We start from the raw sequence: 22379 nt of genomic DNA, 5'->3' as shown, positions 1-22379 counted from the left end.
GCTACAGTATGTCACACGTGCCAGTCCTTCCCACTACCCGGCTAATATTATCCCTAAACCTGAGCTTGAAATATGGAGAAACTGACGTGACGTCCCAGCCCTCCCATCCAAATACTGGATTCGATTTTTCTTAGGTATGGACCTGTCTAATTAACGTTTGTATCTACGAAAGTTATGCGCCTTACTGTCCAGATGCAGTGACATATACATACGTGGAAATAGCGGCATCGGTCGACCGCTCAATGATACATTAGTCCACGGCAAGGTAGATTTCAGGATTGTCTGTCGTCCGTATGTTCTTGATATTAGAGGAGCCTTTGTTTATGCCATACAATGCTCAGGACAATAGCTGTATTTGCCCTGCCAATATTGGTCATTGAGGTCTTTGCGCGGTACACGCAAAGAAGCACTCGATGATTTTGCTTTATCTAACTATTGCTAGAGAGCTGAAAACGTTGTAGAAGTTCTTAGAGGTTTTCCGTCCTGCATTTGCCTGTTTGCTTCTTTGTTTCGTTTCTCAATCACTTATAATATACTCAAGTGGTGTATTAAACCTAGTCGAGACGGTACCTAGGCCACAACACAATTGTCGGCTAGTGGCGGATTTCTGCAATACTCGGAAACAAACGGTCAGTCCGCCGTTGATATATGTGTGCATGTTGCGGTAGCTGTGGCTGTCCCAATAAGTAGTGACCAAAAGAAGTGGCAAGCCGGACTGTCTGTCACCTGTGCTAGTGAGAAGTGCTCTTGACAGTCAATCTCGGGAATTCGCCTATTGACGGCACACAGCCCTGACTAATTGGTCACAAGTTCGGCTCATATGCGGCTGTGTTTGCCAAGGGTCGCAAATATATCCTTGGCACAGCTTACGAACTTACACAGATTCCCATTTTTGATACGTCGGCCTTGGGTGAAACTGGCAAGCGTACCGCTCTCGCTGTGTTAGGTTTCACGGTGCATCGTCATATTTAACCCTTACATTACATGCTCTAACTCAACTTAATATGCGGCCCAAAGTTATACTTGAGTACATAAAATACAGCTCACGTCCACGCTTTATAAGTTGTCATGCTAATTCATTAGGTAATAGCAAGTGGATGCGAACAGTCTTTATTTTGATAATACCCACGACAGATCTGTCCAATGACGACGAGGGCTGGTCGAGTACATGCGAATGATTACTATTTCGGAATTATCTTAGAAGTCTTGGTATTCTCAGCCCCGCTCTGTGTTGTCTCTGAAGCGGCTTGAAATTGAGACTGATCTGCATGGTCAGAAACTCGAGGCTATGCTACTCTTTCTGTTATTTATTTGATGCTTTCCTTCCTTCAGCTACCTCTCCATACCACTGCCTCCACTTTTCGATAAAGATATATCACTATGGCATTATCAGCTTATTCTACGGCATTCATAGCTCTACTGCTTGCTGCAGATGCTGCTTGCTCTGTACCGGGAACTGTAAGTTTCAATATCGTTCGCGAAAACCGTCGAGTGGGCGCCCCCAACCTTTTCGAACACCGACACCGACATCGGCTTCAACGCCGAGACTCTATTGCGAACACTGTCGAGGTTAGTCTCGAAAACCAAGATTATCTCTACCTGGCCGACATTCAAGTCGGCACTCCTGGTCAGACACTTCGTGTTCAGATCGACACCGGCTCATCCGATCTCTGGATCCAATCTGGCGAGAACGAACTTTGTCAGGAGTACAACGATCCCTGTGGAGAGTCCGGCATTTTTGAGCCCGAGGATTCAGAATCTTATGTCTATCAATCTAGCAATTTTCTAATTCGGTACGGTGATCGAACTTATGCGAGGGGTGACTATGCCTATGAGTCTGTCACACTCGGCGGTGCAACAGTGACCAATATGACAATCGCGGTTGCGACAGACGGCAATGCAACCGAGGGTGTATTTGGAATCGGATATCCGAGCAACGAGGCAATTATTTCACAGTACGGCCCAGAATATCAGTACCCAAACCTGCCTGACCTCCTTGTGGAGCAGGGTCTAATCCAGTCCCGGGTATATTCTTTATGGCTGAACGACCTAGATGCCTCAGATGGAAACATTTTGTTCGGAGGTGTTGATCGCAAGAAATTTAGTGGAGCTCTAGCTGAATTACCAATTGCGACGTACACCGGCGAGAGCGAACCGTCTGAGTTTTTCATTTTTCTGGAAGGTCTCGGATTTACCGACGTCGATGGATCGCCACACCAGGCAGTGACGAGCATGAAGACTCCAGTTTTACTAGACTCGGGTACCTCGTTCAACTATCTTGCCCCTGACATTTTGGAGGCCATCGCAAGCATCATCAACGCAGAATATTCCTCTGACCTCGATTTCTACATTCAAAGGTGCGACGTCACTTCTCTTGAGGCATCCATTGATTTCTACTTCGACGGCGTTACAATTAAAGTTCCGCTTAACGAGATTATATTGCCCGCCATTTCTAGAACTGGTGAACCAATAACATTTACGGACGGAGCTCCGGTATGCCTTCTGTCAGTGAGACCAGACTCCGACATCGGCGTGAGTATCCTCGGCGATACATTTCTTCGATCGGCGTACGTTGTCTACGATCTCGATAATCATGTCATCGGCCTTGCGCAGACCATCTACAACCAGACTGAATCAGATGTCGTTGCCATTAGCGGCTCGCTGTCCGACGTAAATGGCCAATCATCATCTGCGACTAGCGCCTCGTCCTTTGGTGCGGGTCCTACCGAGACTGAATCAGATGTGGTTGCCACTGGCGGCTCGCTGTCCGACGTAAATGGCGAATCATCGTCTGCGACTAGCGCCTCCTCGTCTGGTGCTCGCCCTACCGCTACTGATGAGACCTCATTAACGACGTTGGTTACCACGGCTCCAAGCGCATTCAGTTCAAGCAATCCACGGATAGTTGCCACATCGACGTCGCCTGCCCCAGCGGCTACAAGTACTGGTGCGTCATCTAGCAATGGAATTGTTCACGAGTCAGTAAGAATTCTCTTGGGTGGCTGTGTAATACTCACATGTGCATTTGTGGGGGGTATTGGTAGTCTATTAGATGTCTTTTGATGGCTGCTTCTGTATTTAGTGTTGAGCGCTTACCATGGGCCTTAGTTGTGTAGGACTGTTCTGGCGTTGTCGCCGCTCCGCAATTCTAAATCAATATCCATAAATATCCATATTCATTTGACTCGGTCGAACAAAAGGTCCATACTCCAAATTTCAAAGATTACCTATATTACACCTACGATCGACTCCAATGACGTTACCCTTCAGTAGCAGCCCAAAACCTTATCTTATCCTCTTTGACAATCAATTTCTGGTCCGCATCGTACCTTTCTTTCCAATCCGCCAAACAAACACGTGTTGGTCTAAAATGCCGTATGTAAAGGACATGCTTATCTCTGACGTTTCCGATCTCTTTCAGTCTGGACGGTGGAATCAGACCTTTGCGATTTACAAACGGGTTCTTAGCAAGCACAAAACTAGAAACTCCGGCACAATCCTTAATAGAAAATAAGCTCAGGTTCGGCATTTTAGACTTCATGGCGCTCGTATACGCTTTGGACAACCGAGCCATCATGTCCCGTTTCGCAGCGTATAAGTTGGGATTATCAAAATATCTGTCGTTCCGTCTAGATCGTCTTGATAAAGTCGATGACAAGAACGACAAGCCCCCACCAAGGTGCCCGGAAGGCTGATCCGCATTTTCGCTGACTAGCTCGAAGTGATCGCCGACAATGTCGTCAAGATACTCTTCATCCTCCATGCCAATGTACGGCATCTCGCGATAATCCGTAGTACGCTCGAAGTATGGCTCGCCAAACGAATCGTGAATGTCAAACCGTACGTACAATTCCTCAAGACTAGGGAACGTTACCGTAGGCTTATCCGCACCTGGCTTAGGACCAGTCTCAACGTTACCGTCGATTGGATGCAGAGCGGTCAAGCATAGAGGCAGCTCTCCGAACAATTCTGGCGTCACAGGACCAGTATACTTGAAGTACTTTAAGTGTGATGCTATGTCCCTTAGAATCCGATTCAGTCTGTCGCCTCTACCACCGCAGAATATGGGAGCCTCAAAGACATCGCGCCTCAGCTGTCCTCTGTCGTTGAATATGCGACTATGGAAGTCTAGCTCTAGATGCGTAATATTGTTTGGCAGTGTTCGAAGACCCTTCAGCACATCTGCAATTGAGCTATCAGCACCCTGCATCAGGAATCGATAATGGTACCCACATACAAGGATAGTATTTTCTATGATGTTCGTATATCCCATCCATGAAACTGTAACTGATCTTCAGCTTCTGGCAATTCGTCAATGTATCAACGAGTTTGTTGATCGATTCCGGGGAGAAGTAGCGCCCCCTCAGAACGGCATCTCTTAATTCAATTTCCACGGGCGCATTAATGTCGGGCAGCTTAGATCCTGTATTAAGCTTTATGTTGTTCGCAAATGGATGAGACGGATGCTGTGGCGCTCGATCGGGGAATCCATCGAATATAATCTTCAAGCTCTCTCTCCTTGGCGCAAAAATTAAATTCTTGGATCGCTTTACTCTAGGTTCAGCAATCAGCGCCAGTAGGTTCCATATTTTTACCAGTGTCGCCTTGATCACTGTGATGTCCTTTCGGTCGAGCATTTTGTAAATGAACCCGATCTTGACTGTCCGCACATATGTCGCCAGCACAGGATTCGTCCGAAAAATAACCTCTGCAAGATCTAAGTTTGCACCATTATACTTATCCAGTCTTGGCTCGTTTTCAGCGCTAGCCTTGAGCTCAATTGAAGAGAAGAGGACGGTCTGGATTATTTCCCGCCAGACCTGACAAACGCGGTCCAAGTGCAGATTCGGTCCGACCTCCCCACTCTCCATGTTGATGGCCCCGGCATAAGTGAGAATCATTTGCTGGATCTCAAACGGCAGAGAAAGGAGTTTTACTCCGCCTGCAGCCATTTAGATCGACTAACTTGGTGAATGTAGATACTGCAATGAACCGTGAACGAAATGAGTTCCTTGTTCAATCAAAGCACCAAGACCATCGGCAAATAATCTTCTCACTCCTCGCAAAGCGAGATCGAAAATAATGTACTATCAGCTTGTGGTAATTCAAGACACGTTGTCCGGATGATATGATTATATCGCGGTGCGTCGACGGGCACGAGCTCCGCGTTGGTTGGGTTTTATGGACAAATGTAGGTGGCATTAAGTTTTAAACGACGGACAAAATCTAGAGCAGAAATCGAGTTTCGGCACTACGCGACAGTCCGGATTTGAGGTGATCAGAGGTGCCCCATGAACATGAATTTATTAGCTAGGGCACTGCAATACACAAGGAATATCTCCAAACTCCGTAGACAAAAAATTTAAAATAGTAAGAAATTACCCAACTCCCAATAAAACTAACACATGCCATAGCAGAGTAATCGAAAACGTAAATATCCCAGCCAACACACAAACTAGCCAACAAGTTTCTGAGCTGCATCGTATAGCTGGTGGGAAATCTGATCGAGCCATCTCTGCGCTTCATCATTGTCTCCCCGCTCCAGAGCATCGCGAACTGCTGCAAATGTCCCAGATGCCGAGTACGACTTATCTTGTACAGATGGGGGCCACATCTGAGGGGCAAAAATGACTAGAGAAACGCGTTAGACAAGAGAATGAAACAGCCACAATACGGAAACGTAATTTACCATGCTTGAACCAGTCTCTGTCAGGCAAGCCGTCCATGTGTAACAGATGCTTATCAAAATTTGTTAATCGGGAGTTCCGACTCCAACGATGAGCAGTCATTGTTGTCGTTTCAGCATGGCCCATCGACATAAAACTCTCCATCCACTCCTTGTTCCAGTTTTCCATCTGCAAAGCACTCTCAGTCAAAGTCGATATCCCCTTGATGAGATTTTGATACTCAAGCTTATTTGAATTGCCGGCATACGCCTCCAATTCGGTCATGTAATGGGTGATTGACCGAGCATACGAGGATATATCAAATGGCAACACCATTTCATCAGCTAGCCTGATGACCATCGCACCCACGATTTGGGTGAGAAGTTTATGGAACACATAAGGATGCCCATCATCCGCAAGGTCCTTCCTATCGAATGACAACTGAACCAGCACATCGGGGGAGACAAGTACTTCTGACGGATCACCGAACTTGTTTAACCACTCCTTGTTATCAAAACATGTGCGCGTTGGATAACCACCTGGGGCGCTGAAACCCAGATCGATAGAAGCGATACCGGCGAAGCTCTGGAAAGGCAGTGTATCCTTGTCTAAAGCAAACCAATTAGTATTCAACTATGAAGTTGCGCATCGTTCGAATACGCACCTCCTTCCAATGGTGGCAAATCCCGATTTCCCCAAAGATCTCTAACAGTTTGATTCCTAAATGGGTCATAGACCTCACCAAGCGCCGCAAGCAAGACGGATTCAAGCAGTGGATTTCCGCTCGCGTGGAATTGTGTGCCACTGACAGCCTGATCCAAGTTAATGTAGACCATTCCGTCTTGGCGAAGAATGTCGGCATTATCTTCAACCCACTCTGTTGCGCCCATAAGATTTTGTTCAGTGCCGTCCCAAGACGCGAAATATATCGATCTCAAAGGGCGCCATGTGAACTCTACAGCTATATATCCCAAAATTCTTGCAACTTCCAGCATAACGGCCGTACCTGACAAGGCGTCTGACGCACCATAACACCAAGCATCTCGATGAGCGCCTAGGATGACCGCCTTTTCGGATTGTTCGGTACCTTCAATTTTGGCGATCACATTCCAGATAGGCTGTCGCTCATGTTCAACCGGCGAATTCTGAAGATTTGCTATAGGTCCGTCTGCAGAACCAGTCCACCATTCATCAACGCCAGAGAACTGACCAATCCAGGAATTGTCAACTTTCTTTCCATAACCTTTGAGCGCTGCTAGAAAATGTTTCGTGTCTTCCCATGACTAGTGTTTGGTTAGAAAGGCATAGCAATTGACAATAACAGCAACTCACAACCGGCAGACTTGGAATTTTGACAAGAGAAGTGGAGTTCGATCTAGCATCCTTTCCTGCAACTGCCGTTGAGGCCCAGCCTCGGGTAAGAGGATCTCCCGGTCCCCAATTTCTAAGGGCAGCACTGCCTCTCTGCACAGCACCTTCTGGTATCGCTCTTCCATCGGGATATGATGCCACATCCTTATTTGGCTTATCGCGAAACAGCACAACTCCAGCTGCACCATAAATCTCTGCAGCTTTGATCTTTAACGACTCGTGCACCAATCCATATCGACAAATGACAATCGCCCCATCTAGAGAGATCCCGAGCTCTGTCAGTTTCTCAAAGTCCTTCTTCGTGCCATAATTGGCGTAGACGACATGGCCTGTGACATTTCCTGCAGAAGATAATCCATGAATGGGAAAAGGCTGCCTATCAAAAGTTCCAGGCTCGGCCTCAATTTCCGTCAAATTCGCTTCATACACAACTTGCCGTCGCAAATCCCGAGGTGTTTTCCTATCACCCAGTAAAGCTAGTCGCTGCCCACTTGGATTTGCGGATGTCAAAAAAACGTCGTATTCCTTCGTCTCCACCACATCGAACGCGTTGATGTCTCGGAACTGTTGTGCTATATAGTCCGCCATAGTCATGTCACCTAGAGTACCTGCCATATGCGGCAATGCTGCTAGTGCTTGTATCTGTGTCGCTATCCCCTTAGCACTGACTTTGTTGAAGAAGAACTCACGCATAGAGTCCAGTTCGTAATGCTGTGGTGGCCAGCTTGGGCGACCGTGCGAGGATCCAAAAGGAAGCAAATCCGTTGCAATCACTATCCACATTCCTAACGATAGCATAAACACGAATGCCAATCTCTTAATCAGAAGAGGATTTCCGAATTTTTCGAGGCGTGCATTGAGACTGTTTGACACGGACGACGTGATGCCGGCGTACTGGCTATTGACTGAATGACAAAAGGCACTGATAAATTGGAATCGCGAGCCTAGCCCTTTAAACACGTTCAGTTTCAATGAAAGTCGATTGAGAAATGTAAGCTTTGATTTTATACTGGTGGCAAGACGAGACTGGATGCTGGGCCGTAAGACGGTGCTGGGAGGAGGCTCTACAATATCAAGCTGAATAATCTCGCGCCGGAGCCCAGAAGCTTCTGTAGACGACCTTGGAGTAGACAGATCTAATGAGACTGTATCATCGCTACTGGCTCGCCGTGGTTCGTGGCGTACTAAGGCCCGAGGAATAAGCTGTCGCTCTTCGGCCGCAGACTGTGTTGCCCGATCGTTAATTGCGGATGAGCAGGACGAGGATGATGATGATGTTGAGGAAGCAGCTGTTTCCTCTGAATCATCCAGATCATCGTACGGCGGCGGAACGGAATATAAATACAGCTTTGATTTCTCTTCGTCCGGCATGTTCATAAATGTCAATAATGGATCCGAGAAGAAGGGAGCAGCTTATGGAGACTTGCACGCAGCCAGAATTCGTCCCATTCGTGGCAGGCACTAACAGTACAATCGTCCGACCAATGGGGTGTCAAGTAATGGAAAGTATAGTTCGGATCGCACAATATTTAGCAAGCATTTGTCAAGCTCAGTAAAGTTCATTGCATGTGGAGATTTTGCTGAGCGCCGAATATCGTCCGACACGCAGCCTTTTTAACGTAGGGTGAGGCGCAGCGAGAACTGGAAGGTAGGTAAGGTGGTGGGCTGAAAGTTTGGAATTCGAAATGATAGCCACCCATTGATTCGCAATACCGGTCATTTATTTGATTCGCCTGATATAATTCATCTACGAAATTATTGGTAAGGCTACGGTGTACCATTGAGTCGACGTCTGGACGAACGGTGTCGTTATGTTCTTGGTAGTTAATACAGTTAATACGTTATTTCCGATCACTAATGTTATGTGATTTGTCATCCAATGATTGGTAGTCCTAGGCCACATAATCGTCTTGCAATGGCTGCAATAGAAGGCGCATTAATGAGAATAAGATATGTCAACTGCATCGGCCATAATACTTCGTCTTGCATTCAGAATTTTATGAACCGATGCGCGGGATTTATAGGCAGCAACAATGGAATTGCAGTTTCTGGCGGACGAGTGAGGTGCCAACGCTGCCGCAGTCTGCAGTTGATGAGGTCCCGTCGGTGGCGAGGTTCTTGAGTGGTAGCGGGGAGTATAGAAAGATAAAACTGGACCAATCCAAGAACCAACCCTGGCTGCCACTCAGAATCGACGCTGCCGACTTGGTCCCGGCCTGGTTGAATCGAGCAGAATGGGTCGAGGAAGTTATGGCCTGCTTGGAGGATTTCACGGGATCAAACCTGCTCGAGAGAGTGGACGTGAGGAGGTCTGTGCCTTCAAACGTGCTGCTAGCGTTTGAGCCGTTCGTGGTCTTCGACCGAGATGGTCGCGCGAAACCTGGGGGGTCGTCAAGGACGAGTTTCGGGACTACGTCCGGGAATACTTTCCTGCGGCGACTCGCACTCAGGTGGAGTACCTCGGCCTATGACTGCTCGTTCCCTGGCTCCTTGCCCATCTGTTGTGTGGTCTTCACCGCGTGAGGCCTGGCAACGATGAGTTCAATGGGATCAGGGACAATCTCGATCGAGAGGCACTTCCCCGGGCGCAGTTCAAGTTCGAGGAAGAGTACCTGAGGGACGACCTGATAGGTGCTGTCCGGCAGCCGGCACCGCCTTTGCCGGAGGACTTCTGGTCGCTGACTTTCGTCAGTACCCCGAGCTGCCCGAGTATCGTTAGGAAGTCCTCGGTACCGGGACGGAGGAGGGACGAGGAGGAGTTAAATAATGAATGTAATAATAATAAAATGGTTTGATTATGTTATTTCAGTATTCTGTTCGTGGGTTCCGCTGAAATCAAATTCAGGGAGAAGTTCGTTGGGAATTTGGACACTTGGATGTTGGACACTTAGCAGGCCACTAGAAGCGTAAGAAGTGTTCAATAAATTTTTAGTTCAACAACACGAACAATAGTAGTCTTCTAAATGGTATTGCACGCATGCGTGTCTTGTTTAGTAACCGGATTATTTTTTACTCTATATTGTTAGAGCGTATTTATCGTTCGGCAGAAGTTTATATGATCGTCGACATGATAAATGTGGACGTCAACAGAATATCCTGCACTGTGCACTCAAAAATCGTCTGACGACTCATATTCATGGGCTCAATTCCTGGATGCTATACAAAGGTCACCGTTATGTTACAGGTCTGTATTACGCTAAATGACACTCTCCAGAGAACCACCCGTCTCACACGATTTCAACAAAGTATTAACAAATTAACGACTTTCGGCGATAGCGTGAAATATGAGCGACACGAAAAAGAGATAAGGAAAACCCAACGAAAACCATATGACAAACTCCAATTCTAGAAGACCAATACCAACAACGACATAAAGTACAGTGGTCGCGCATTACAGTTTCAGCGAACCGTGCTTATAAAGCTAGGACAAATAAAATAAATGGCCATCACGTGAAGAACGTTCCATTGTGAGCTGACTTAGATAGGCTTATCGTCTCGGTTAACGGATATGAAGTCAATGCAGTGAGAGCAGTGGTGTTGGTCCACCGTGGTGGAAATGTTGGAGCCGGTGGAACTGAAGCAGGGCTGCTCGCCCCGTCATCAGATGAACTGCTTGACATGGCTGGAGAGAGAGCTTCTGTTTGTCTGCTTGAATATGCCACGCTGACCGACGGAGATTGTGTTCGATACTCCGTCACGTATGCTGTGTTGCCATTCGCGACAATTGTACTACGGTCAATTATCACGGTGTATGTCTCGCCAGGTTGAGTCACTGTGATCGTGGTCGCAACCTCGACAGATGTGGTGACGATCGCCGTCACTGCCGTTGATGACTCAATTGCAAATGCGACCGGACTGGACGATGTCGCTGACTCAGTGACGGTCACGGTAACTGGTTCAGGTAACGAAGAGAATGGCGCGAGCTCTGTAAATGTCACCGTCACTGGCTCAGCGGAGTATGAACTACTAGGCGATGCAGTGACCGCCACGGGCAGCGACGTCGACGGCAAAGTCCTCGAGCTGTGGGAAGACGCAGCCGAATGTGATGCAGCTGTTAGCGATGGAAGTGTGTGCACAGACAGCGATTCGGAAATGACGGTCACTGCCGTGGATATCGTTGGCGTCACTGTCCGAACTATTGTCACGAGCGCTGGAGACAGGTAAGAATAGTGTGTGACATACACGGTTGTAAACTCCTCTGTAGAGGTCGGAGTAGGGAGAACTGTCGTCAGAGGTTTGGAAATCATAGTTGCTGGAGTAGCTGTGACGTATTGGGTGGTTGTGATGATTTCCTTGTCGGTCGGTGTTGACGTCAAACTAATAGTTTCGGTAATAGTGCTAGGGGCAGCAGTGACAGTAACTGTAGTGGTCTTGTCGGCAATGTAGGATGGTGTCGCCGTGACAAGTGTTGCAGTGCTGGCGGACGGCGTGTGATATTCAGTGACAGTGAGAGTCTTGTATTCTGTAAATGGACTGCTCACCTCTACAGTCTCTGTGATTGTGTTCTCGTGGCCGACCATAACGGAAGTCTTCGCCTCCTTAGGTGTAATTGTGTAATATTCAGTGAGTGTTAGAGTTTGGTAATCTGTAGTGAAAGATGTTATTCCAGTGGTTTTTGTGATTGTGGTTTGTTGGTCGATGGTGATTGTCGTAGTTTTCTCGACAGTCTCAGTGGAAATTGCGTAGCAAAGTGTCGAGGCCGCTTTCATAATAGTCAGACACAGGTCAGTCTATGAATATGTATCGTCACGCTTACGGTCTTCTCCCGATTCGGAAGCTGATACTGTAACGTATTCAATTTCTGTGATGGGGACTGTTTCCGCCGCTGAAGATCCTCCGTCCACATTCACGACAGGGTAGGATAGAGCTGGGGCACCCCTGACGCGGGACGATAACGCGAGGTAAACCACCAGAAAACTGAGAGATGACGGCGAATAGCGAACCATTGTGCTATAGCGGCGTGATTCCTTTTGCGAACGAGCCGTTAATCTTTGTCGAACAACGATATAAATAAGATGATGTGAAAATTCAGAATACTGTGATGCGGTGGCGGCCTCCGGGGTGAATGTCGAGTCTTTATGACTGCACGCAAGTGTAGAGGCCCGTCTCAAATCTTGTAATCTACGAGAACTCTGGTGACGCAAGGGCCGTCGCACGCAGCGCTCTTTGCTAGGACGAGGCTGGTTCTCAGGGTCCAGGAGGATTTACGCAGACCCTGCGGCTTGACGCCTGCCATAAATGACTTAGTTCAGGGGCAAGCATCACAGCCACGTTGCCAGTTTTAGCCCCACCAAGCCACCTCGGCTGTGGGGCAAATTAGTCTCACTCTGTTTGCCAGCCACGTCATTTTGCGTCGGTGGATCGACTCCTCAGCGATTATTAGCATCCAAAAACCCGGCATCGTTCCGGATGACGATCTCCTTGCCATACTGATCTCAACTAGTCATTACGACTGTAGGCAGTGCAGTGTGCAGTTGGCTCCCGTGGACTGACCAAGGGGTCCGTTCTCGCACTAGGTCAAGTGCAGCCTCTTCAACAGGGATTATTATTTGTTATCCACGCACGCCCTGAAGGATTTCCGTACCATACAATTCGCCGTTGCTTGAAATGGACGTAATGAGATACTCTCAGATGACTCACATTAAGACCAAAAAGTAAGCGCAAATACATTTCAACAGCACAAGATGTAAAGAAACCAAAATATATATATACACACAAAAATTCAATGATCACATAATATAGGTTAGACTACAGGTACTATATTCCGTCGACCAGGCATTGCACGAAATAATTGTAGACGCTTAACAAATGGCAGGTAATAATTCAGAGTACATCACCTTCACTTGTGATAGAATACCTGTTCTTGAACTATCGGGACCTTCAACATCCTTGCCTGTTTGCGGATCGACACCACAAATATCAGCGATGGCCTGAAGTGCATACCCAAGAGGATCTTTCACCGCGAGCTCCCGTCTCTTCGCAGCTATTTCCTCCGCAGCAGCCCTTTGCTTCGCGTTGGCATCTTCCGCGGCTACGGCTAAAGCCTGCGCAGCAGCAGCAGCTTTCACTTGCGCCGCTGTTTGTTTACCCTTCGCTGCAGCCTTCGGCTCAGTCTTTTCCTTCTTCAATGGCGGCTCCGAGTCAATCACAGGAATAGATTCGTTGCTCCTACCGCTCGTCGTTACGCCTAGAGATCTCTTTCTACTCTGCGGCACCTTTAACTGTGCGGGGTCAAAGTGCGCCATCGGTGTATGGAGTCCCTGTGGACTTGCGGCACTCGATACCACAGGCGAAGGCCTCACGGCAGCAGAAGGGTTTTCGGACTTTCCCGGTTGAGGTTGAGGGATGATGGGTGCTTGTCCAGGTAGCTGTCCAGGTAATGGAACGCTCTGACGCTGAGCCCTCGGGGCCGTATTCGGAAACTGCTTGGGGGTAGGTTGTGGAACACCGTTGCCCGCGGCGACTGCCGCTTGAGCTTGCGCCCCAGCGGTGGCCGGGGCCTTCTGATTGCGACGAGAGGATTGTCGAGGGGTAGGTGCAGGAATGGGCGCCGAAACTGGTATTGCAGAGCCCGGGATAGACTGCGTAGACTGCGGTACAAACTGTTGTGCAGAGTAAGAGCCCGCGGCTACTCCTTGACGCGGTTGCGACATCATCATCTGCTGCTGCTGCTGCTGCTGCTGCTGCTGCTGCTGTATAGGCTGCTGTTGCGGGGGAATAGCACTCGTGGTCGTCGGAGTAGGAGTTGCGTTCCCTTGTCTCTGCCTCAGAGCCGCTGAAGCCAGATTCGGCTCGAACGTCATCTGCTGGCTGCCTTGATGAGGCATAGCCGACATCATCTGCTGCTGAGGCAGACGTCCAGGTGGCATCTGCACCTGCTGTCCTTGCTGAATTCGATCCTGGGGAGTTACCTGCGCAACAGTCTGCTGACCGTGCTGCTGTGGCATCAGCACATGGGATCCTGAAGCAGACTGCTGCAGAGGCATTCCCATATTCATAGGGATCGAGGCACCGCCATTGCCTTGTTTCAATTGATGATGACGCCGAACGTAGTTGAAAAACTTGCTCAGCTCTACCCTAAATTTCGCAATACTCTCTGGCGTGAAATAGAATATACCTCTATTAAGAACTTCGAACTGGTCTCGGTATGCAAATTGCTACTTATGATCAGAAACTGGTTAAGTTCCTAAAATAAACCTGAAGCTTACCATTGCAATTAATCGCTTCGTTACGCTATCATTATGAAAATTGGCATGTGCCCAGTGAATCAGCCTATCCATTTGCCTGCAAGCCTCTTGAAGCTGTAGAATCATCTCTCGAGTTTTTGTTTGGTCCTCTGGTAGCAATTCCACTGGAGACTGCTTAGTGCGGGAACGACTAACCTCCTCATACAATTCCCGGATTCTAGCACGATCTTGTTCCTGCTGTTCAGGGCCGTAAGGAGGCTTTTGACTGTTAGACGCTCGCTCTAGTTCAACTTGTCCAGCCACGTTTTGCAGCGGAATATTTCCTTGAAGGGGCTGTTGCACTTGTTGTGCTGAGATTTGCTGCGACGTCTGCTGGCTGTCCATCATCCACTGATGCTGGGGCTGATTATGGGGTGGCATTTGTGAAGGTTGTATAATTGGCGTCGTCTGCTTCCTTTGCGGAGACTGTGTGAGAATCTTATTATACGACATTTGTGCTTGTTGTTGCTGTTGCTGAGGAATGATATTCATATTTGCCACGATAGGCGTCGTGTTTTGGCCAGAATACTGGTGAGGGATTGTCATCGATGCTTGTTGGTTCATCGCCAAATGCTGTGGTTGAGGACCTTGAGAGATCTGATGCTGTTGAACCGTCATCATTGCGTCCCTAGATGACGAAGGCGAGCCCTCTATCTTTGGTACAGGTGCTCCTGGCCGTTGGTTGGTAGGCTGTTGGTTCATCATAACGGGGCTCGACTGAGCATCTTCGGTCACTTGAATGACACCAGCCATATGCATAGGCAACTGACTGCCTTGCAGGGATGTCTGCGAGTCATTCGCGAGTCGCTGCGCCTGATTGCCTTGCTTCGTGAACAGATTTCGGACCAGTTGCTCATTCTGGGCATGTACATTCCGAATAATCGGCAATACATCACCAGGAATAGAGTGGCTCTTCATGAGATTATATATCTGTGTCCAAGTATTGACTTCGGGAGGCAAGAATGACATTATTTTTAACAACGCCGGCGGAATCTTACTCTTGAGAACATAGTTCTTTACAGTAGCATCCAGTTGCTGCTGCGTCAGCTGCGGATGGGAAGGTGGTTGTCCTTGCTCTGTCTGCAAGACGTTCGTAGGCAGTCGACCTGCATTCTGAGCAATTGCGGCCCGTTGCGGTGGACCATTCGGTTGCATTACTTGCGGTTGCTGCGATTCCTGTTGGGGCAGATGTTGCTGCGACTGCTGCGAGTCTTGTTCTTGTTGTTCTTGTCGTTGTAGGTGCGTACCAGACAATTGCTGGTCACGCTGTGTCATGATTGGCTGCTGCTGAGCAGCGGAATTCATCATCTGGCCGATACGCCTTGGCTGTTGCATTTGCCCAGCAACGGCGCTCTGTTGCTCTTGCTGTTTTTGTGACTGGACTAGTTTTCGGAACATCTGCATTTGAGCTTGTTGATTTGGCACGTAATTATTCGGTGTGTTACCGTCGTTCGTTATCTGTCCGGTCGCTGATCGGACCTGCTGCATGGATGTGCTCGTCTGCGAATCCTGTGGCTGTTGCGGCGACTGTTGCATTTGCTGCATCACTTGATCTTGTTGCTGTTGTTGTGGGGCCTGTTGCTGTCGTTGCTGCTGTTGCTTAATCAGTTGCAACATCGCCGCTTGTGCCTCAGCCTGACCTCGCCCTCCATTCTGGGCGAATCGCTGACGAAACTGTTGCGCAAGCTGTTGATTAGATTGCTGCTGCTGTTGTGTTGGAACATTTCCTTGTTGGCCGTGGGCTTGCAGCCGCGCCTGCTGTTGTTGCATCATCGACAATATTGCTGCGTTTCTAGGATTTTGATGGTTCTGTTGCAGAGTAGGACTAGCCTGTGACAAAATACCGCTTTGGCCTTGTTGAGCTTGCATGGTCAGGGGCATATTCCGGCCTTGTTGTTGGTTTTGCTGTTGCTGTTGCTGGCTCATCAATTGCCTCAATGCATTCTGATAGGCAGCATTATATTGCGGCTGATTACCAGAAACGTTTGGATCCGAGACCGGGCCAGGCGCCTGTGGCGGCTGTGCTTGCGACGCTTGTTGCTGAAATTGCGAGAGTGGATTGCTTTGGTGAGGCTGCTGATTCATATGTAGAGTGTTAAACATATCTTCAGGTGGTCTCTGCTGGGGAACAAACTGTGCCTGTTGTTGAGGAAGAATCGGCTGCTGGGAAGGTTGAGGAGGTTGAGGCGGATGCTGGGGAGCTTGTCCTTGAGGAACCTGGACTTGGCCGTTGTTCAAGGCGGCATTTCGACGTCGATCGACGGTGGTACGAACATATTCCATCCGCTCTCTCATAATTGCAAAATATTCCTCCTTCTAGCTGTTAGCATCCAAGATTATGAGCTTCCACGAAATCTGGCATACCCTAGACTGCGCGGTCTCGAAGGCATTGTTCTCGGTTTGTTGAGCATACTTGACGATCCGCTCCGACGGTCCACCGATTGGGATCTTTTTCAAACTCTCAACACTACAATGCAAAGATTAGACTAGCTTTAAGAGCACAAGTTATAGCACTCACAGGGAATTGGCAAACACCTGGCGGTGGCTCAACGAGAAGCCTTCTTTCCAGGTACCCGCAGTGTGGTTGGTCACCGGTCGAGGGGCGCCGTTCATGGCTGCCCGTGCTTAGACCAATTGAAAACTGCTGGAGCGGGCGGATAAAGTTCTCTGTATTGATCCTCGGGCATATATGGCCAATCAAGCAGCGAAATTGAGGAAGCAAATTGACAACAGGTGAGCAGGCTCAGAATATATTAATATAGTACAGCGGCGGGTCTTGTGGTGATCTCCGCTGCCTGCTCGGGGTTAGGCCGCTGTGAGTGATCTCTAAAGGAATGAATTGATTTCAAAGAATGGGGTCGTGCGGCAGGGTAACGCATGGAAGACTGGCTTCGCTTCTGTGACCTGTACCCTAGAGGGACTTGCAACACCCAGCACCGTGCCGAAGTACAAAATGGAAGTGTACACCTTATAATATAACTAACAGGTAGATGATAACGTAAATAATATGGAAACGAAACGGAACAGAACAATGTGACACTACAATTACAAATGAGGTTAAACTGGCATTATATGGTAACCCTTCAATCTTAACTCACACAGACTAGTACACTAATGCACGCGCCTCATCACCACAAGAAGCACGTATCTTCCTCATACGGTTTTTTGTGTATATTAATATGCACATTCGCCTACCCATGTCGAGGCCCATAACAAGAAGTTGATGAAAACTGCTCGCACAAATTGTTTCAGCCACCAATTCTAATCCGGTAGCTTCCACGCGATATCTATGGTCTGTGGAAGGCTCGGTAGGGTCACAAAGTAGAAAACACGAACAACTAAAACCTATATTAGTTACTGACGATTGGAACTTTTAACGCTGAAATAACTCACGTTATTAGTAGCCGCAATGGCAATAGAATCTTCATGTGGATGCCAGCTCATATGCAGAATCTTCTTGTTGAAATCGATGTCATCGTTCTCTCGACGGACTGCGTTCACTCCACCTGTCATTCCAGCTCTACCAGAAGGCGAAGATCCACGCAATCCAGGGCTGCCATTGCCATGTCGACCCATCTGCCCCCGACCGATAGGAGCAGCAATACCCACCCTCTTGGCCTTGAATGCAGATTTGTCAGCCTGTAGAACAACTTCCGTCTCTTCAGCTTCAGTGTCTGTAGCATTTGGATAAATCATAAAATTGTTATTGTATGAGCCCGTCATGACGGATTTTCCGTCACCAGATAGAACGACCTCAAACTTATCAAAGATCGAGTCATTATCGTACGTGTCGCATAACCTGGGGCGCAAGTGTTCATGAATGTTGATTGTCTTGATCGGCGCTCTTTCCATAGCGACATCCCATATTTTAACTGTCAAGTAATCTCGAGAGACGATGTATCTCCCGTCGAACGAGAATCGTACGTCGGATATCGACGAAATAATTTCTGAGAAAAATGACCGTTCTCTCGGATCTTCCTCTTCCTCAAACACTAGCGCGCACTTAGTACCTTATAGGCGATTATTATCGGAGAATCATACGTACGTTTTGCATGAGCATCACATAGGGCACTCTCGCGCATATCTGCGAGCTTGATGGTACCTTTGCTTGACGAGTACATGAAATAGTTGCAGCTGGTAGGATGGAACTCAGCGGCCGTAATAACTTCCGTTAGCTCTTCCATATTTGCCGGTTTAATGTCAACAATGTCTGCGAATACTGTTAGGATTAATCTCCGGGGTTAAACTACGAGTTTAGAGACATACTGAAACTTTGATCCGATATTCCTAAGTTCCACAGATTTATTCGAAGATCATCTGCAGAAATAAACGTTTCGCCGTCGGAGTTGACGCTAATAGAATTGATGTGATATGCGTGAGCATTGGCGTAGATCTTCTTCGGCGATGCTGCAATGATCGTATCGTGAAGAGTCATTCGTGGTAACCGCAGATTGTCAACTGATAGAGGGCTTGGCGGCCGCCCACCAACGCTGTCGGAGAGGTTATTTTCAGCTACAACTTTCAGCGATTTCTCATATATCTTCCAGAGTTTGATTGTTTTATCTTTATCGTTAGCACATGTTCTCCACGTAGGCCACAAGCAACACGCCAAGTACTAAAACACGTACCATTTGTAGAAAGCAAGAAATGAGCAGCATTTGTTCTTCGGCACCATTTAATCTTGTTTATCTTTTCCTCGATCTCTAGTGACTTCAGATAGTCGAATTCTGGTTCGTGCGATTGAAACTCAGTGTGGAACTTGTATTCGCAACCTTTCTTCTATATTGGAAAAATTCACTATTAGAAACCGATTGCTAGAAAAACCCAGCCCGAAGATTACGTTAGCAAAAACTCACATTTTCATTCCTTTCGAATAATACCACTCGACCCCCCTTGTCGCCCGTTGCTAGGTAATTGCCGGTATGGTCAAATTCAACTGTAGAAATAATGTCGGCTACATCAAAGAACTAATTAGCGCGGATGTTTCGAATATGGTAATATTGAATTTCTCCTCCGCAATCACAGTGTAGATGACCGCGGCACCTCCCATGAAAAAGCGGAAAATAGTACCCTCAGTAATGTCCTCAGTATCGCCCTTATCGCCAAAGCATCTAAAGAGAAGAATGTCGATGTTAATGAATAATCAAAGTTACGTTATGTGCTGATTGCCAAAGCAGATCTACCGCCGAATGACACCGTGACCAAAAAGACATTGACCGCGTTTCGCCCGCAATCACTGATCTTTATCACAGTCACGCCGCAGACAATAAGCCTGCACTGATCTACTAATCAAGGCAATGTAGGATTCGAATAAACACTGTACGTACTGTGCGAACTTCCACGTTGGTGGATGGCCGTCAGGACCTTCGACCATGCTTGAATGGTAGACCAGATCTCTACTCCTATTGAGTATAAGTGATGCAGTTATCTTCAACGCACCAAATGCCAATAGTGCTAGCCAATTCGATAGCTATCTGGCAAGAGGTGGACACAAGAGAATAATTGAAGTGATGCTGTAGATTGTTTGTCGTCTGGCAAAATCCAATCGCTAAGGCTTCAAGTTCTGCCTCCCACACCGAATCGTGTAGGTTAGTTAAGCCGCGATCATGGCGCGGTCATAGTTAAGACTGACTCTAGCTTCGTCTTAACAACAAGCCCTTACCCTAGATCGGTGTCAATGCCTCAAGTTGCCATGTGACATATTTGAGCATCGACAGGGCGACTTCTGCACATATGATATCATCGCTCTAGGTCATTCGAAATGAAATGACATGGCTGGATTATAAGCGGCACCATGTTTGACTGGGTAAAAAATGCTGGGTATGGCTATACCATTTGATCCTTCACAATTATGGACGCGTACAAATCCGGCCTTTCATTATGCCGACATTATTTTGAGCTCAAGCGCCGCAAGTATGCTTCGAATGCGGTCGTCGCCAGAATTCTGGATCTCCAGCATTTTACGTAAAGGAATCTGTTGATATCACCTAGAGTGGACCATGCAGAGGCACTAAGCAGTATTAACGCTGACAACACCGTCTGCGTCATTTGACTGGATTTGGTTTTGCGCAGACTCTCAAAATCCACGTGATACGATTCTCTGGGAGACTACAAGTCTACAACCACATTGCGTACTTTCTTTAGTTAACTAGAAAACAATTGGTGTATTATTATTTATGCGAATTTTGGCCCGGTAATAGCGCGAGTTGATGATAAATGGGTGTAGTAGTGTTGCGTTGGGAGTTCCCCCGTACTCCGCATTTGGTTCCCGAGTGCACAGAGTGCACATCGTTCATCGGCGTTCAGACCTTCATCTACTCGTCCGCCGTAGCGGCTTACTTCCGGCTCAGGTAACAATGCAATGACTGACCGACAAAATGCCCTCAAAAATGGCCCAAAAGGGAAGGGCAAACTAAAGGCAGATCAACAAGCCAACAGCGCTCCGACGTCAGCCTTGTGTTATTCTGCAGCCTCCTTACTCTCATCGTTTGCTACTCCGACCGCCGTTACCGGGTCGCTATCGTCAGCAACCGCCTCGGCAAATGAGCAGAAAGCGTCGCAAAGCACGTCATCCAGGTTGTATCGACCATATTCCAGTGACTTACCAGAGACCATTAGTTCGTTTCGCTCGACCAGTAGAGCATCAATGACTCAAGCACCGGAGTCCGACTCTAACGACTCCGCGGCAAGAATTGACAGCACCTCCGAGGCACAAAGACAATTCGAAGAATTCATCAGTTCAAAAATTTCACGGCCAACAGCAAATACATATCCGGAGTTGCTTGATGGATCACCAGTTCTACCGTCTGCAAACAGGCATACGAATGATGGCGACGCTGTCATCGCATTTCTGTCCTCATCCCATAGCACCGAAGCTATTTACTCTCAAATTCCCTGCACAAATCATGCTCCAGTACCCACATACTTGCAACTCGGTCACGAGCGGATCCTAGCCGATATTTGTGTGGTCGACGACCCAGTTGAATATCTGCTCACGACATCCAATTATACGGAAGACATATGGGGCAATGACTGGACGGAACTGCAACGTGCCAAGCAGGAACTAGACGCAGGCAAAAAGAGAGATGCAGTACGGCGTGTTGATGAGATTATAGGAAGACTCAAAGCAAGGCTATAGAGTTAACATAATGCAAGATCATTCATTGTTATCTGCTGTATTCCTGTATACATTATAAACCTACGCAAAAGTACCGTAATACAACCCACGAAGTGCACTCTTTTCTCATTACAGCTCTTCAACAAGCTCTCCACATCGCAGGTATTTGCCAGCAAAATGCTGCTCCCAGTCGTTCAATGCTTGGATCTCTTCCTCATTCAGGTCTTCCAGCGTATCGATACGCATATCTATAGGCGTGAGCATATCTAGACCTAAAATCAACGCGGTTCTTTCATCGTCACAGCTATATAGTTACCTTCGTCGAAGCTTCCTTTGGCTAATCCTCTAGATGCGTCGCGTCCGGCGAAATTGCTAAGATTGCGAATCAGTAGCCGTGCTCTGGAGGCTCAAGATGCAACCAACCTATACGGGCCGCCTGGACCGTAAAATGTCTTTCCTGCAGACACGTCATAAACCTTTCCCTTTACTGCCATCAGAACTCGTTCTTCTATAACTCCATTGAAGGGTTGCAGTGTTGTAGGCGTAAACTTGGTATAAACAAGCGGCTGGGACTTCTGTTTCGCCTGCTGTTGTGCGTTGATTACTTGGCCATTCGGTCTGGCCGGTGGGAAGATGATTCTGTATACTAAGTAGACGGATAAAATGCCAAGCGAAGCATTTAGATACGGGATGTACCGAGCGTCCACTCCAGGTGCTAACGCGATGACGCTATTGTAATGATTCTGAAAAGCTTTTAGATACACCATCGTGTACGATTCCGCTGTTAATGGAATAAATATCCTCGATCCTAGGCAGAATGCAGTGTTATAAATTTAGTTGAACGTTTTCATTCCAAGTGGAGTCAAATTTATTCTGCGGATCAGCGCCGACAGGGTGGTAAATGCGATTCTGAGCTGCCCGACCTCCAAGTTCGGGCCGGGGGGGGAGGGTTGCGTCATCAATCTCAAAGCAAGACGACGAAGGTTGTAACATTTGAGA

The 22379-nt window shown here is 47.8% G+C and overlaps 9 protein-coding genes across 9 annotated transcripts; 3 read left to right on the top strand and 6 right to left on the bottom strand.

Moving 5' to 3' along the window:
- Positions 1-1279: 1279 nt before the first annotated feature.
- Positions 1280-3161, top strand: POJ06DRAFT_94235 (aspartic peptidase domain-containing protein). The gene has a single exon (XM_056191782.1). It carries the CDS (start codon positions 1381-1383, stop codon positions 3061-3063), a length of 1683 nt encoding a protein of 560 aa, XP_056044765.1. The 5' UTR covers positions 1280-1380; the 3' UTR covers positions 3064-3161.
- Positions 3132-5248, bottom strand: POJ06DRAFT_94244 (uncharacterized protein). Its single transcript, XM_056191783.1, has 3 exons — positions 4238-5248; positions 3209-4182; positions 3132-3148 (listed from the first exon to the last, which is right to left on the bottom strand). The coding sequence occupies exons 1-2, from the start codon at positions 4950-4952 to the stop codon at positions 3260-3262; spliced, it is 1638 nt and encodes a 545-aa protein (XP_056044764.1). The 5' UTR covers positions 4953-5248; the 3' UTR covers positions 3132-3148; positions 3209-3259.
- Positions 5249-5288: 40 nt separating this feature from the next.
- Positions 5289-8701, bottom strand: POJ06DRAFT_251149 (uncharacterized protein). The gene is made up of 4 exons (XM_056187359.1): positions 6999-8701; positions 6331-6949; positions 5690-6274; positions 5289-5631 (listed from the first exon to the last, which is right to left on the bottom strand). The coding sequence occupies exons 1-4, from the start codon at positions 8412-8414 to the stop codon at positions 5456-5458; spliced, it is 2796 nt and encodes a 931-aa protein (XP_056044763.1). The 5' UTR covers positions 8415-8701; the 3' UTR covers positions 5289-5455.
- A 230-nt stretch (positions 8702-8931) lies between these two features.
- Positions 8932-9979, top strand: POJ06DRAFT_94199 (uncharacterized protein). Its single transcript, XM_056191781.1, has one exon. The coding sequence runs from the start codon at positions 9045-9047 to the stop codon at positions 9558-9560; it is 516 nt and encodes a 171-aa protein (XP_056044762.1). The 5' UTR covers positions 8932-9044; the 3' UTR covers positions 9561-9979.
- Positions 9980-10434: 455 nt separating this feature from the next.
- Positions 10435-12074, bottom strand: POJ06DRAFT_94197 (uncharacterized protein). The gene is made up of 2 exons (XM_056191780.1): positions 11794-12074; positions 10435-11739 (listed from the first exon to the last, which is right to left on the bottom strand). The coding sequence occupies exons 1-2, from the start codon at positions 11981-11983 to the stop codon at positions 10484-10486; spliced, it is 1446 nt and encodes a 481-aa protein (XP_056044761.1). The 5' UTR covers positions 11984-12074; the 3' UTR covers positions 10435-10483.
- A 584-nt stretch (positions 12075-12658) lies between these two features.
- POJ06DRAFT_295110 (uncharacterized protein) lies at positions 12659-17043 on the bottom strand. Its single transcript, XM_056190498.1, has 4 exons — positions 16782-17043; positions 16628-16730; positions 14246-16576; positions 12659-14194 (listed from the first exon to the last, which is right to left on the bottom strand). The coding sequence occupies exons 1-4, from the start codon at positions 16874-16876 to the stop codon at positions 12839-12841; spliced, it is 3885 nt and encodes a 1294-aa protein (XP_056044760.1). The 5' UTR covers positions 16877-17043; the 3' UTR covers positions 12659-12838.
- A 79-nt stretch (positions 17044-17122) lies between these two features.
- POJ06DRAFT_251141 (WD40-repeat-containing domain protein) lies at positions 17123-19873 on the bottom strand. Its single transcript, XM_056187358.1, has 8 exons — positions 19591-19873; positions 19334-19374; positions 19120-19217; positions 18892-19042; positions 18530-18826; positions 18309-18473; positions 17657-18255; positions 17123-17601 (listed from the first exon to the last, which is right to left on the bottom strand). Exons 1-8 carry the CDS (start codon positions 19635-19637, stop codon positions 17578-17580), a joined length of 1422 nt encoding a protein of 473 aa, XP_056044759.1. The 5' UTR covers positions 19638-19873; the 3' UTR covers positions 17123-17577.
- A 595-nt stretch (positions 19874-20468) lies between these two features.
- On the top strand, positions 20469-21594 carry POJ06DRAFT_94137 (uncharacterized protein). Its single transcript, XM_056191778.1, has one exon. It carries the CDS (start codon positions 20625-20627, stop codon positions 21399-21401), a length of 777 nt encoding a protein of 258 aa, XP_056044758.1. The 5' UTR covers positions 20469-20624; the 3' UTR covers positions 21402-21594.
- POJ06DRAFT_251136 (cytochrome b5-like heme/steroid binding domain-containing protein) lies at positions 21431-22324 on the bottom strand. The gene is made up of 3 exons (XM_056187357.1): positions 21804-22324; positions 21697-21752; positions 21431-21646 (listed from the first exon to the last, which is right to left on the bottom strand). The coding sequence occupies exons 1-3, from the start codon at positions 22145-22147 to the stop codon at positions 21510-21512; spliced, it is 537 nt and encodes a 178-aa protein (XP_056044757.1). The 5' UTR covers positions 22148-22324; the 3' UTR covers positions 21431-21509.
- Between the last annotated feature and the right edge of the window lie 55 nt (positions 22325-22379).

This window comes from Lipomyces tetrasporus (genome assembly GCF_029532465.1).
Source record: "Lipomyces tetrasporus strain NRRL Y-64009 chromosome Unknown POJ06scaffold_4, whole genome shotgun sequence".
Lineage (NCBI taxonomy): Eukaryota > Fungi > Ascomycota > Lipomycetes > Lipomycetales > Lipomycetaceae > Lipomyces > Lipomyces tetrasporus.
The sequence above is the reverse complement of the archived record's forward strand: the minus strand, read 5'-3'. Positions and strand labels throughout refer to the sequence as shown.

Coding starts and splice junctions, on each gene's coding strand:
- POJ06DRAFT_94235 (XM_056191782.1), top strand. CDS start 1,381: ATGGCATTATCAGCTTATTCTACGGCATTCATAGCTCTACTGCTTGCT.
- POJ06DRAFT_94244 (XM_056191783.1), bottom strand. CDS start 4,952: ATGGCTGCAGGCGGAGTAAAACTCCTTTCTCTGCCGTTTGAGATCCAG. Junction 4,183..4,237: donor TCATAGAAAATACTATCCTT/GTATGTGGGTAC, acceptor GCTCAATTGCAG/ATGTGCTGAAGGGTCTTCGA.
- POJ06DRAFT_251149 (XM_056187359.1), bottom strand. CDS start 8,414: ATGAACATGCCGGACGAAGAGAAATCAAAGCTGTATTTATATTCCGTT. Junction 6,950..6,998: donor AAATTCCAAGTCTGCCGGTT/GTGAGTTGCTGT, acceptor ACCAAACACTAG/TCATGGGAAGACACGAAACA. Junction 5,632..5,689: donor CAGAGACTGGTTCAAGCATG/GTAAATTACGTT, acceptor GCGTTTCTCTAG/TCATTTTTGCCCCTCAGATG.
- POJ06DRAFT_94199 (XM_056191781.1), top strand. CDS start 9,045: ATGCGCGGGATTTATAGGCAGCAACAATGGAATTGCAGTTTCTGGCGG.
- POJ06DRAFT_94197 (XM_056191780.1), bottom strand. CDS start 11,983: ATGGTTCGCTATTCGCCGTCATCTCTCAGTTTTCTGGTGGTTTACCTC. Junction 11,740..11,793: donor TTCCGAATCGGGAGAAGACC/GTAAGCGTGACG, acceptor CTATTATGAAAG/CGGCCTCGACACTTTGCTAC.
- POJ06DRAFT_295110 (XM_056190498.1), bottom strand. CDS start 16,876: ATGAACGGCGCCCCTCGACCGGTGACCAACCACACTGCGGGTACCTGG. Junction 16,731..16,781: donor CAGGTGTTTGCCAATTCCCT/GTGAGTGCTATA, acceptor TTTGCATTGTAG/TGTTGAGAGTTTGAAAAAGA. Junction 16,577..16,627: donor TCGAGACCGCGCAGTCTAGG/GTATGCCAGATT, acceptor AACAGCTAGAAG/GAGGAATATTTTGCAATTAT.
- POJ06DRAFT_251141 (XM_056187358.1), bottom strand. CDS start 19,637: ATGGTCGAAGGTCCTGACGGCCATCCACCAACGTGGAAGTTCGCACA. Junction 19,375..19,590: donor CCAACGTGGAAGTTCGCACA/GTACGTACAGTG, acceptor TCTTCTCTTTAG/ATGCTTTGGCGATAAGGGCG. Junction 19,043..19,119: donor TATTCGAAAGGAATGAAAAT/GTGAGTTTTTGC, acceptor TTTCCAATATAG/AAGAAAGGTTGCGAATACAA.
- POJ06DRAFT_94137 (XM_056191778.1), top strand. CDS start 20,625: ATGACTGACCGACAAAATGCCCTCAAAAATGGCCCAAAAGGGAAGGGC.
- POJ06DRAFT_251136 (XM_056187357.1), bottom strand. CDS start 22,147: ATGGTGTATCTAAAAGCTTTTCAGAATCATTACAATAGCGTCATCGCG. Junction 21,753..21,803: donor GGTCCAGGCGGCCCGTATAG/GTTGGTTGCATC, acceptor TCGCAATCTTAG/CAATTTCGCCGGACGCGACG. Junction 21,647..21,696: donor CAAAGGAAGCTTCGACGAAG/GTAACTATATAG, acceptor TTTTAGGTCTAG/ATATGCTCACGCCTATAGAT.